This window comes from Thalassophryne amazonica, chromosome 21 (assembly GCF_902500255.1).
Source record: "Thalassophryne amazonica chromosome 21, fThaAma1.1, whole genome shotgun sequence".
NCBI lineage: Eukaryota > Metazoa > Chordata > Actinopteri > Batrachoidiformes > Batrachoididae > Thalassophryne > Thalassophryne amazonica.
The window spans coordinates 21329368-21344347 of NC_047123.1; the positions used below are offsets into that span (position 1 = coordinate 21329368).

At 40.7% G+C, this 14980-nt stretch overlaps 1 protein-coding gene across 1 annotated transcript in view; it reads right to left on the minus strand.

Moving 5' to 3' along the window:
* Positions 1 to 1736: 1736 nt before the first annotated feature.
* lin28b (lin-28 homolog B (C. elegans)) overlaps positions 1737 to 14980 on the minus strand; it is a 39706-nt gene continuing 26462 nt past the window's right edge. The window contains exons 3-4 of the mRNA XM_034162175.1: positions 11605 to 11792; positions 1737 to 2201 (exon numbers count right to left, since the gene is read on the minus strand). Coding sequence (XP_034018066.1) covers positions 1889 to 2201; positions 11605 to 11792 — 501 coding nt within the window. The 3' untranslated portion in view covers positions 1737 to 1888. The remainder of the gene's footprint in view (positions 2202 to 11604; positions 11793 to 14980) is intronic.

Genomic DNA, 14980 nt, shown 5'->3' on the forward strand with positions numbered 1-14980 from the left:
TTGTGTCGACGAGCGCCCAGAGGTGAGGCGCTCTAATTTCAGAGTTTTGCTTTCTTTCAGAGCTTCGAGAAACAATCAGTTGGTCCGGTCTGTTTCACGTATGTGAGGTATTATTTGAGTTTGAGCATTTTGATCCACGGGGTAGCGACCCCATCGAGCTGGGTTAGCGCAGAAAGGGTATTTTGAGCTTTTAAGTTTTCTGACCCTTTTTTTTCCAAGCAGCTATGTGTGTTTAAAAATGGATGCAACATTATTCCTTTTTTGAATGAATGAATGAATGAACAGTACTGCATGTTTTCCAGTAAGGACAGGGCTGCAGGGACGAGAAATTTCCGCGCAGTGGCGCGTCTACACTATGAGCAACTACGACAAGTACTACTGTATTAACAATGTATTGCAGTACTATCCAACAGTGCCATACAGTGATTATCCATATTCTATCTATGTTTTTATTTTGATTGGCTACGGCACATGAGAACTCGCAAGATTTCTGCCATAATTCAAAATGGTAACAATTTGATTTTTTAAAGGAACCTCTCAAAGCATTACTTGAAGTCGCAATACTAGTATATGTTGTTTGTCCCTGCATGGTGCTCTTGGGTTCTGAGTGTTGGAGCACCAATGCGTGGAAATGTCTCGTGTCTGTAGCCACATCCTTCTAGGAATTAGCGGATTTCCAGATAAAGAGCTCTTTATACCCAACTTTGTTACATTGAAAGAAAATGCTAACCTCTGTTAAAGTTAGCATACGCAGCCATGAGTATAACAGTTTACATTAACTGTTAGCATCATGCGCAGTTCGCATCAACTAGGATTAAGCTATAGTAGCATTAGCTACACACGACAGCAAGCAACAGAGACAAAGTGGCGACTTGCCATTCATTTTCAGTGAAAGTGGGCGTTTTGTAATGGCAAGTGATAACAGGAGCACTGCTGCCAGCTAGGGGGGGCAAAAATAGACCTGAAGTCTATTTCATGCTAATTTTAAGTGAAGCGACACAGCGACTGCTAATTCAAGTCAATAGGCAGCGGCTGCTTGTTCAAAAAATCTAATCCAAGATGGCGGAAAACACTCTAAAACAGTTAATTTCTGCATAAATCTGTTTCTCATATATTTTGTAAAAGTTAGCAAGAAATAAACACTTCTAAACCTAAAAACAATGTTTTGTAACCAGATGACACGTCTGAAGTGATTTACATGAGATCTTATGGACATGTAGCATGCACGCCACAGGAGCGTCCATCAAGCAACAAAGCCAACCTCGTGTTGCCGTCATTTGTAGCTAACATGAGCGTAGCATTAGTCTGAACAGACATACACAAATACTAGCACGAATACTAACTCCTGCTAACTGTGGTTAGTATTTTCATAATATGGCCAATCACTATTCAGATATTCCACATCAACATATTGCGCTATATAAGTAGCGGTATGCTCCACTTCTGGAAATCAGGTCATTCCTGGAAAACTGTAATTCCTGAATCAAGCCGGAACTGTGAATACAGATGACACCTTTCAGCAGAAAGATGGAAAATAGCTAACACTTACTGTAGGTCCAGGTGACGGGGAAAAAAAACAAACACAAAAACATACCACATTGTTTCACTGTTGAGCTGCGCGGACCGAAAGTCACTTCCTGCAGTCACATCCCAGCGGTGGTTGCCATAGCTGCATGTCAGTCACAGTTACACACAAACGCACGTCCGTACCCAGGTGATTGTTGCCATAGCTGCGCTGGTTAGAAAAATAACAACAAAATAAAGTAGTAAAGGAATAAAGACCTCCCATGTTTGACAGCTGTGAGGTAGATGAAGGGGGTGGGGCTGCAGGTATCCCCGACTGAGGAGCAACGCCAGGGGCGAAAGGGTTCGCCTCCGTAAGCCGACCTCAGGATTTCCTACACCTCTGCATCCGGGGGCCGCGGTGTGGGTGTGGCTCCTCTGGGGAGGAGGAGAAGCCTTCCCGGGGAGAACAGCCGGACTGCTCCTCCTCCTCCGGGGGGCAGAGGTAGGGCCTGGCCCCTGGGCTGGAGGTTGAGGTAGATGCGTGTTGGTCCTGAGAGCCTGTGGGGGGCGCCGGTGCCTTGTGAGGGCAGTGAGCCACCATGTGCATGATGCTCTGGCAGTAGTGGCATTTCTTTGGCTGGGGGGGCAGGCCACACTCCTTGGCATGATGATCCAAACCGCCACAGTTATAACATCTGCAGGGGAGGAGCAAAGAGAGGCATCAAACGCTGTCTGCAACTTTGTCACATTCATCTATCTTGCAATAATCCATGAAAAAGAAGAGTGGTCATAAACAGGCTTCACCGCTAGATGGGAGTATAACACATGTTTTTCCCTGGATCAAGGCTGCTACCTTCATATATCACTTATGGCACCAAATCGACAGTAAGCAAGAAGGTTGCGGGTTTGAGAGGCCCCCCCCCCAAAAAAAAAAATCAGGTTGCAAGTATGATGCAGATTACTTCTCCAGCTGAAAGTGAGTACCTACTTACAGCTGGGTGTAGAGGTGGGCAGATCGATCCTAATATTGATAATATCGATGCCAACGCTGGTATTTATATTCAACAATCCTCGTGTAAAAAGATTGATACTCAAGCTTTTTTACCTTCCCACACGCCCTGACTGCTGCGCACACATATTTATCAAAGTCTACTCTCTGTCTATAAGAGCAGCGCTGCTCTGTGTCACACAACATGGAGCAACGCACCCTTGTACTGTGGTTTGTCAGCCTCTACCTCTGGAGATTTTGTTTTAAGTTGTGTTGAGTGATATTTTTTTAAACAAAAATGTTGATTGTGATAATAAAGTATTTTGTTGTCACATACAATGTTTGGCAAAATTCTATCCTAGGTCTTTTGGATCCTTTGGATCTATGAAGCTTAAATGTGAAAAAGTATCGATAACGGTATCAATATCGGCAATACTGGGCCTGTATTTACTTGGTATCGGATCAATACCAAAATTCCCGGTATCGCCCACCTCTAGCTGGGTGCACTGAGACAAAGCAGATGAAACTTGTCTAAGAACACTTATCGAAGTTAGGTCTACATACCACTATCTCACTGAGTTACCTGAGAGACAGCTTGGTTTAAGAAAGAAATTCACATGTACATTTACATTAAATGTACATTAAATTTAATTAGGCACTTTAAAATTGCACAACAGAGTTTTGACCAACATATACATAGGGGTAAAATTTCTTGCAGCATGTTTAATACCCTGTAATTGCGTTCTTTAAAAATACACGCTTTGCATCACGTGAGGAAATCTATGTTTATATAGTCTGCATGTTTATAGGCGCTCCCAAGTACTGGTGGGCACAATTTAGCTAATCTGCTAACAGCTAATCAGCATACCTTTTTTTGTTCATGAATTTGTTTTTCCACTAACCTTGAAAATCAATAGCGGACCAATGAGTTTACACTAAATTTAGTACAACTAACTTTAAGTTTGCTAACTCTTTTAAAGTTTAAAAGTCATTTGTAAGCCCTAACATCATATATTTGTTTCTGCTGGAGCTATTACACAAATCTAATAAGCATATCAGTTTAGCATTATCACAATAACCTTTTCAGTTAGCTGATTAGCGGTTATCATAGCTAACTTTTAGGTTACCTATAGACAGCTAACAACATGGACTCAAATATGCCTCCATCCCACTATATACTATTTATAGTAGATATTAGATTAACATTAGTGGCATCTCGTTCACTAACAGTACATGCGGTACCATTAAATAATTATGCAGTTTTGCAGTTTGATGAACCTCTGAGTGCAAGCTAGTTTACAAACTCTGACGTTCCATAGTCTGAAAATATTTATAATCAGTGTAACAGTACAACATGATATTCATGATACCAGTCTGTGTGCTAGTCTACAGTGTGTCACGTGTCCGTTTTAGATTTGTCATCAACTAGAGGTGGGCGGATCGATCCTAATATCGATAATATCGATGCCAACGCTGGTATTGATATTGAACGATCCTCCTTGTAAAAAGATCAATACTCAAGGTTTTTTCTTTCCCGCACGCACTCTGTGCACACAGATTCATCAAAGTCTACTCTCTGTCTGTAAGAGCAGCGCTGCAGCACACAACACAGAGCAGCGCACCCTTGTATTGTGATTTGTCTGCCCTCTACCTCAGGAGATTTTGTTTTAAGTTGTGTTGAGTGATATTTTTTTTTTTTAAATGTTGATTGTGACAATAAAGTATTTTGTTGTCACGTACAATGCTTGGCAAAATTCTATCCTAGGTCTTTTGGATCCTTTGGGTCTATGAAGCTTAAATATGAAAAAGTATCAGTAACGGTATCGCCCACCTCTGTCATCAACACATGGGTGCATGCTTGGAAAGGGAAGGGCAAGGTTTAGTTCTTGGTTTGGTTGCAATTTGAAACTTCAACACTAGATGTCACTGAAAATTGGCGCTTTAAATGTGCCGAATGAACAGTCAGATTTTTCAAATGGCATTTGTCTGTTCGTCTGCAGGATTACTCTGAAGACTAACAGTTTTCCATGAAATGTGAAATTATCACACTCATCAGCATGAACAACACAATTACTCAAGCAATGCTGATCCACATTTGGATTCTTGTTTTTTGCCCACTCTTTTAGCAAGATGGGGCATTTTTCAACATTTCCAAGACATTTTTTAAAGACCCAACACACTGACCTTAATGATATCCATCAGTCATACGCAGTGTTGCCACAGTTCCTTTGAAAAAGTAATCTAATTCCTGATTACTCCTTGAAAAAGTAGCTTAGTTACTTTACTGAATACTCCATTTTAAAAGTAACTAAGTTAGCAGCTGTCGACTACAATCCCCCTGCCACCTCAACATGAAAACAATAATCAATTCTGCCAATACTCACTTTATTAGAAGTGCATTTTTAACAGTAACAAAGTAAACAATGGATGTCTTGACACTTTAAGTTGAACTTAAATACTATTTCCTGGAAAAAAAAAGTTTATGTAAAACATGGAATAAAGTCCATCTTTCTTGACCTTAATGAACATTGTTGTTGGCAGTCTGACTTAGTTTTATTGGCGTTGTTGCCGTTATTATTAATTGCATTGTTTAGAGCCTGACCGATATGGATTTTTTGAGGCCGATGCCAATAACGATATTTGGATGAAAAAAATGCCAATAATCGATAAATTAGCTGATTTGCCAATAGCCGATAAATCAGCCGATATATATTTATATATTTTTTAATGAATAAAATGTTCTTTTTCGGACCCTTAACAAAAAAGGTATGAGCTAAAAGCTGAAGCTTTGTCCTCATATTGATTAACTTTATAACACAGAAGAATTTTCAAGTTCAAAAAAATGCAATCAAGAATTAAAACTTTGTGAAAATAGCAAATACATATCCTTAAAAAGAGTTGTGAAATACATCTGATCTTGTACATCTTGTTGCTGCGGCGAACTACGGTGGCCGGTGATGAACACATTTAAGCAGCTCTCAAGCAGGGGTGGTGGCCAAGTGGTTAATGCGCTTGGTTTCAGTTCAGAAGGTTCCGGGTTCAAATCCCACCCCTGCCACATTTCTCCATGTAATGTGGAGTTGTGTCAGGAACTCCGGCGTAAAACCTGTGCCAATTCAACATGCAGATCCACCTTGGATTTGCTGTGGCGACCCCAAGTGCAAACAAGGGAGCAGCCGAAGGGACTTACTGTGAGCAGCTCTCAGTTGAATGGAGTCAGAGCTCCATCTACTGGACAAACGGTGCAAGGACATTTTACATTGCCAACACAAACATTTTAGTAACTGTTCTGTTTGAGAAATTATCGGCGTTCTATTGGCCGATAGTGAGTACTTTGAAAAGGGCTTATATTGGCCGATAATATCGGCTGGCCGATATATCGGTCAGGCTCTAGTATTGTTACTACTGTTGGCATTATTATTGGTGATGATGTTGTTCTTACTATTCATACTGATCCTGTAAGTAGATTCATATATTTGCATTGGGCCCCTTCACTAAATATCAACAGAAATGTTTAACTAATGTATTTTTATAGTTCGATTTTGGTATATTTATTATTGCAATTAGTAGGTACGTACAACGTAAATGCCGTTTGTTTTATTTATCTTAGGTTAAATGAATTCAAAGGGATAAATTGATAGCTGCTGACATTCACAATGACCAATCAAGCCCCAAATGCATCTACATTCTTCTTTGCAAAATAAAATACAAAGATTCTTACATAACCAACACTCACGCAGATGTTTTCATTTTGATGACATTTTCCATATTTCCTTGAGTAGCCAAACTGCCGAGCACTCGCCCACAGATTACTACACTACAGGGGTTAGTAACGTAGCAACCAGCAGGGGTCAGTGTAGGGTTACAGCTACACAACATGACATCACAGAAATCTACCTGCCAACCTCTGAATCCAACACTGCCTTGCTGCCATCTTAGCAGAAGGCAGAGATACTTGACCTAACACTGGATCAATTACCCCAAATAAAATCAATAATTCATCTGTGTAAAACAATCACATGCGTTGGATACGGTTTCCTTCTAAGTGAAGCGTTTCTTTTCACGCCTGGTGCCTTCAAAGCATCTGTGATAAAAGACTTGTGTTTGAAGAAGTAACATAAATGATAAGACTGTTTAGTAAAAAAGAGGTCATATAAGTCCATACCATAATTCTCTACGACCAAAAGCATCAATTAGTTCGTTAAACTGTCCGGTGAAAAATTCAAAAGTCACAAACAGATTGTAATTATTTGTGGACAATATGTAAAATGATCTTAAGATCTGCAGTATGATTTTTCCAAAGTAAAATTGTAACTAAGTATGTTTGTTATAAAAGTATATTATAAATGCCGTTGCTCACAAAGCACTCATCTTACGCTGATGTTAGCCCATTAACATCACGGTATGTGACGCTAGCAACGTAAGCCACCTTGACACTTGCACGAATTTGATCCTCGCACTGGCATGTGAACTGTGTGCAGCTGAAATGTTCAAAATTTCTGTCAGAAATTTCATACCACTTGCGTGAACATTGCGCAACTTATTTGAAAACACTGAGTGTGATTACGCTCAGGGCATCTGAAGCTGAAATTAGATTATGAAGAGATGCTCCAAATATAATAAACATACCTTTACAGATACATTATCTAACGCAAAAGAAGGTATGAACATGCAACTGTTTTACCAATCCATTACAATATCACTCATCACTCATCTTCAATCGCTTATCCGGGATCGGGTCACAGGAGTAACAACAGATGTCCCTTTCCATTAATATATATATATTATAAATAATTACCTTTGAGACAAGATTCCAAATGCGTTCTCCACCACACAACGAGCATGAGACAACCTTCAGCTGTAAATAATTTCTCTGTAATTCTTGGAGCAATAAGAGAATGGTTTCATCAGCCATGTTCTGAGAGCAAGTGCGTCATCGGCTACGAAATGATATGGCGCAGGCTTTATTTTATATAGCATGGCTTCAGGCAGGATAAAGGGGGATGCACTGGCACGACGATTTGCTCAGCAGTGCTGAGATCAAATTCAGGCAAGTGTCATGGTGGCTTTAGAAACACTCACCTCATGCTAACATTAGCCTGTTAGCATCATGTTCATGACACCAGCGACTTTTCAAGATAGGTGAATGATTAAATCAACACTGATGCTTTAAGGCTTCACTCACATCCTCTGCCGCTACAAGTATGTATTAAAGGATTATTAACTGAGCGTGAGGTCTGTATCGGAAAATATCAGAGGTGTTGACAGTATGGAAAAAACACAGATCTGATATTTTCTCGTACAGACCAAGCAAGCGAGGTTAATAATTTGTTTATTACATGGCTATTTCATATATATAAGCACATGAATGTCCGGTATATCGCTTATATGAAGCTGCTGACGGTGTTGACCTCGTAGTCAGACTCGTTTGCTTCACCTCCATGAACAACTTGCTAACAGATGGTCCGGACATTAGCTGGTAAGTTTTCAATCTGTGTGTTTTTTCCGACGCTGTTTAGATATTTATGGAGAATGTTCATGTCCGACTTGGTTTATTTAATAGTGTTTTTAGCTTTCTGGTTTGTAACAAAGTTTTCAATCTGTTCTTGACTGTTCGCAGCTGCGTTTTCATCTTGTTTCTTTTATTTCGCACTGTGAAAATTGTAAACAAAGTCGCAAATCTGATGCGCGATCCGGACTGACTGTCATGGTAATGGTCTGATATGGGAAAATATCAGAGCGGCAATCAGAGCGCGCGTACCGTCATAGCTATATAATAATGTATTTTATAAAGGCCATTATAAACCCTGTTGCTCACGATGGAGGCAATCAGCTCATGCTAATGTTAGCTCATTAGCATCACCTTATGGGACACTAGCAACTTAACTACAACTGTATTAAATACATAATTTAGAAGAAGACTAAACATTTTTTCCTCAGTATTTTCCAATTAACTGTTCTAAGGAAAGGCTAATGGTTCAGCAGATTATAGTCAAATTTATTGGCTGCGATTTTAATAAATTACAATCATCAATACATAAATTTACATTTCATAAATACTATGACTAAACAAACCTACTTAAATATTTTGCTTCTCTTATTTGGGAGATTTTATATACTTCATTAAGCTCACTGAATAAATTTACTAAAAGTGTTTTTATTTTGGGGAATTTTGGCTAGATTAGCTTGGGAGTCAAAGGCAGCATGATTTTTACTGCTGCAGCCTTCAACCCCCATGCTGGGCAGCGCGGGCCCCTCCTGCTGTGGCCTTCATCCACTTTACCTCAATTCTGAGGTAATTGGAGTGTAAACATAACTGCCCTCTTAGGGATCAATAAAGTTGTCTGAAGTCTTAGCAAGGATGTATCTGCAGGGATTGTGCTAGCATATACAACCCCTGGCAAAAATTATGGAATCACCGGCCTCGGAGGATGTTCATTCAGTTGTTTAATTTTGTAGAAAAAAAGCAGATCACAGACATGACACAAAACTAAAGTCATGTCAAATGCAACTTTCTGGCTTTAAGAAACACTATAAGAAATCAAGAAAAAAAGATTGTGGCAGTCAGTAACGGTTACTTTTTTAGACCAAGCAGAGGAAAAAAATATGGAATCACTCAATTCTGAGGAAAAAATTATGGAATCACCCTGTAAATTTTCATCCCCAAAACTAACACCTGCATCATATCAGATCTGCTCGTTAGTCTGCATCTAAAAAGGAGTGAACACACCTTGGAGAGCTGTTGCACCAAGTGGACTTACATGAATCATGGCTCCAACACGAGAGACGTCAATTGAAACAAAGGAGAGGATTATCAAACTCTTAAAAGAGAGTAAATCATCACGCAATGTTGCAAAAGATGTTGGTTGTTCACAGTCAGCTGTGTCTAAACTCTGGACCAAATACAAACAACATGGGAAGGTTGTTAAAGGCAAACATACTGGTAGACCAAGGAAGACATCAAAGCGTCAAGACAGAAAACTTAAAGCAATATGTCTCAAAAATCGAAAATCATTTATTTTGCCAGGGGTTGTATTTCAGCATTTCAATATTATATTTTTGAGGCTAAAATACCACAGACACTGAGGTGATGCATCTTAAAAACAAGTAAGTACAGAAACGCAAACATTTTCAAGTCTCAAAAGAAACAGCCTGTTTCCGTGTCTGTCGCTTTAAATGGAAAGAAGCTGCTGCTCCTAGCCACACCCCTTCTCTGAAGGTGGAAGTACAGAAGCGTGCTATGATTGGTTAAAACACTCCCTGCATCCGAATACTTACATACTATCCAACCACTACTGTAGTACCTACTTGAAGTAAGCAGGTGAGTAGTAGGAGTACAGTTGGGGCGCACTATACCGCCACCTTCTTACCTGTCCTTTCACCCAGATGTTTACAGATTTTGCAGATGCTTTGAAAATGTCTACTTTGCAATGGCAGACATTTTAAAACAGTTTCTGATACTTTAGAAATGTATGACTGTACAATGCCTCACCATCACACACACGTTATGTTTTCAAGTATGACTGCTATCGTCTTTGAGTTTTCCAGGAGGTTTTTCTTATTCGGTTGCCAGGCTCCAGCTGCATCATGGGATAGCGTAGTGTCATACAATTGAAAACTGTGGAGGTCAGGCAAGTACCCTTCAACTACTACGACTGATTGCTTACTGAGTATTCAGGTACCCTGTGGACTGTGACGCACAGCTTGCAACCTACTACACTGTCAGATAGTAGGAGTAGTCGGCTGTAGCTTGTCTTGTGTAGGCGCCGTATTGTCACTCAACCCTTCTACTTCAGCACAACGTAATACAGCTGGCAGACATGATACTATTTGCTGTTTTCTTTGTTAATAAAATTTCTATTTCATGTGAGCTGACAGAAATGATTTTAAAAAGAAAGAAAAAGACGCTGTGTGCACAGCCGCTGCTAGGACAGTTCAACGACCAAAATACCAAACCGCGTCTCCCTAACCGGATAGAGTTGTGACGTCATGACATCATGCGCGTAGGTGCTGTCTAGTGGGATCTTGAAAATCCCCCATTAAATAAATAAACTGGATTTGACTCAGAATGCAGACTGGCTTAGCAGGTGTGTCTGACGGAGCAAGAAGCAGTCCAAATATGGACTTACGCAACCACAGCCACTAGCATGAGACGTTTTCCCATTGTGGTCCTGATTTAGAAGAAGAAGAAAAAAGATAATCCTAGCTGTTGAGGACAAGTGTGTCCAGCCAAATCCCCATGGCTACTGGGCTCTCTTGGCCACTTCCAAAAGTGGCTGCCTCTCCGATCTGCTCCGCTATTTTGGCTTGCTCCCACTGCAGCTCCACCGTCATCTCGTCACAGTTCTCTCACAATTCTGGCATGTTAGATAGAAAGTCCATTATCTCCTGAAAATAACGTGACTGAAGCCTCTAAAAACAGCGACGTGGAGACGTTCCATGTGCACGTTCACGGCGGCAGTAAAATAGCGTGCTGCGACACAGACAGCAGAGTCAGCACACGTTAGGATCCAAAATCTGACACACTCTCTCAAAAACGTAAGAGTTTCATGGTGAAGTGTGTCGTCTCCTCTCCTATGTAAATCTGAGCCATCACTGTTGAATGAAAGCTCGGAAGCTTCATTAGCGGACGTAGCAGCGTTCGTTTCACTCTGTCTGTTGACCATCAGGATGTTTGTGCGTTTGCTAAAATGTATGTCACACGCCGAGAAACAACAAGAAATACAGAATGTTTTCCAGACATTCACCTGGAATTATTCCCAGAGAGATAATTAGCAATAAAATACATTAGCGATCACTAATTATTACGACATGTGCACGGATAGACTTGCAATCATGAACACTTTGATGTTGTATTGGGAACCAGGATGTTAAATAACATGCGACATATCCTTTAACATCCCAGAAATGTCAGGATAGCCACCCTATTCAGACCTTTATTGTGGCGCACAATAACCATGGCAACAGGCATGTATGTGGGGAGATGAACAGATACAATCTTTAATATCAGCCCACTCAGGAGCTGAGTGCAACCAAAAGAACATATAGTGTACGTTCAATGAAATGTGAAATGCAGAAATGTCTGTGCCACGAACGACTCTGACACTTACCGGTCTCCCTTTGGTTTGCGTTTCTGCAGTGGAACTTTCCCTTTGGGTCTCCTCTCGCTGCCTGTGCAGGGTCCCCCACCGGGTCCGGTTACCCGCAAGGATTCCAGACCTTTAGAGGACTTCTTGTAGGTGAACTCTACCGGCTCCCCATCCCTTAAGCTGCGGAAGCCCTCCATCACCAGTTTGCTCTGTTGGGAGGGGGAGACATTTTTTAAAATGCTTAAATTATTACTTTATAAAATTCTTAAAGGGTGCATGTTGTCCAAAATCAATATCTACTTTTTCCCACGGTAATTACTCTTGGGGTTTCACAGTTCTACTGCAGTGCATCTTAAAACTACTCTGGTATAATTACCATTTAGGCCTGACACAGGTCATTTTCCATCTCTGTGACATATGTAGCAGAAGCCCATATCTAAACTTTTGTTTACTCTGAGACACGCCCACTCTTCTTCACTTTGTGTGACATACCCAGGCAGACTTTAGGACATTAACGGATGAACAAAAGCACCATATCCAGGACCGGTGGTTATTTGAGAGCGCTACAACTTATTATGAAAGGAAAATACACCACAGAATAGTTAATAATTAAGAAATAATTATGGTTTGCTCAGTGAGTATTCGTGAAAGTCCACTTGCTAGTGTGTCACGAGTCATATGAAGGTATGTGGAAGGTCGGAATCCTTCATGTGACATATGAGAGAGAGAGAGAGAGAGAAAGGTTGCTGTATTTCTCAACAAGTATACACTCAATTGCCAGTTTATTAGGTACACCTAGTAAAAATAATACCTTTGTAGCAAATCTCCCTTCATGAAGAAGTGAAGGGGCGCCGTCTTAAAAATCTATACCACCAAACCCCAGTGGCCATGCCATTTCTTAAGTCACATTTGCATATTAGCAATCAAAAATCAATGGGAGTAGGTGGAAGATCATTTGCATATTACAAAACACTGTCACATGTATCATCCAGAATAGGCTGGAATATTTAGCTCAGCACCAACTTATTTGCTCGCAAACCATTTTTCTGATGTAGTCCAAGGTGGATAGCAACTGGTTACTTCTCCATTGATGTGACTTCAACCTCCAGGTTTATGTCAATGACTTACAGCTGAAAACTGGATTTTACTTTGTTGCTGCCATCCTGACTGATATATGCAGATTCCAGATTCTTTTATAGGCTACCAGAAAATGCTGCAAAGACGAAGGACAGGAGAAGGAATCAGGCGCTTTCATTCTTTTTAGCATAGCATGGTATCCCCTCCTGGGGAGATAGCATATGCTAAAAGAAAGCTTTTACCTGGGTTTTCAGTGACTGCAAACAAGTTAAGCTAGGAACCACAACGGACACAACTGTTTGGGCAAAATATACAACAGAACAGGAAAATAAAACAATCAATCAATCAATCAATTTTTTTATATAGCGCCAAATCACAACAAACAGTTGCCCCAAGGCGCTTTATATTGTAAGGCAAGGCCATACAATAATTATGTAAACCCCAACGGTCAAAACGACCCCCTGTGAGCAAGCACTTGGCTACAGTGGGAAGGAAAAACTCCCTTTTAACAGGAAGAAACCTCCAGCAGAACCAGGCTCAGGGAGGGGCAGTCTTCTGCTGGGACTGGTTGGGGCTGAGGGAGAGAACCAGGAAAAAGACATGCTGTGGAGGGGAGCAGAGATCGATCACTAATGATTAAATGCAGAGTGGTGCATACAGAGCAAAAAGAGAAAGAAACAGTGCATCATGGGAACCCCCCAGCAGTCTACGTCTATAGCAGCATAACTAAGGGATGGTTCAGGGTCACCTGATCCAGCCCTAACTATAAGCTTTAGCAAAAAGGAAAGTTTTAAGCCTAATCTTAAAAGTAGAGAGGGTGTCTGTCTCCCTGATCTGAATTGGGAGCTGGTTCCACAGGAGAGGAGCCTGAAAGCTGAAGGCTCTGCCTCCCATTCTACTCTTACAAACCCTAGGAACTACAAGTAAGCCTGCAGTCTCAGAGCGAAGCGCTCTATTGGGGTGATATGGTACTACGAGGTCCCTAAGATAAGATGGGACCTGATTATTCAAAACCTTATAAGTAAGAAGAAGAATTTTAAATTCTATTCTAGAATTAACAGGAAGCCAATGAAGAGAGGTCAATATGGGTGAGATATGCTCTCTCCTTCTAGTCCCCGTCAGTACTCTAGCTGCAGCATTTTGAATTAACTGAAGGCTTTTTAGGGAACTTTTAGGACAACCTGATAATAATGAATTACAATAGTCCAGCCTAGAGGAAATAAATGCATGAATTAGTTTTTCAGCATCACTCTGAGACAAGACCTTTCTGATTTTAGAGATATTGCGTAAATGCAAAAAAGCAGTCCTACATATTTGTTTAATATGCGCTTTGAATGACATATCCTGATCAAAAATGACTCCAAGATTTCTCACAGTATTACTAGAGGTCAGGGTAATGCCATCCAGAGTAAGGATCTGGTTAGACACCATGTTTCTAAGATTTGTGGGGCCAAGTACAATAACTTCAGTTTTATCTGAGTTTAAAAGCAGGAAATTAGAGGTCATCCATGTCTTTATGTCTGTAAGACAATCCTGCAGTTTAGCTAATTGGTGTGTGTCCTCTGGCTTCATGGATAGATAAAGCTGGGTATCATCTGCGTAACAATGAAAATTTAAGCAATACCGTCTAATAATACTGCCTAAGGGAAGCATGTATAAAGTGAATAAAATTGGTCCTAGCACAGAACCTTGTGGAACTCCATAATTAACTTTAGTCTGTGAAGAAGACAGTAAAACAGTAATGACAATGGCTACAACATGTGGCTGGAGACGATACCCAAACTTTTTGTCTGTACTGCAAATTAGTGATATAAAGTGGAAACACTGTCCCGGTGTCACAGACTGAATGGTCCCCCCTAAAAATCGGTCCACCCTGCTTTCACTGCATGTGTCATTAGCCGCGGTTCACTGATTCTCACCTCGTTTCTGCTTAAAGCTGCACTCCAGCCATCATCTATCTCAGCGACAGATATCTGAAGCTTTTGTACAACAATCATTTCCACATAAATTCAACATTATTTCATCATAAACGATGGTGCAAGCGATCAGAACGCCACAGCTACACAAGTTGCTAGCTGATGCATTCACTGCGCATCGGACATTTCAAAGCGTCACCAAGTATCACCTCGTTTCTGCTTAAAACTGACTTCAGAATGATTGAAGAGGTTTTACCTTGTCATCTGATGGTTAATAAGCCTATTAATCAATTTGATCGCTTTGGGTGAAGAGACTCTCTCTCAGAGCTCTGAAATGATGCATGTGCAGTGGAGGCATGGAGGACCTATTTTTAGGGGTGGACCATTCGGTCTGCGACACCAGA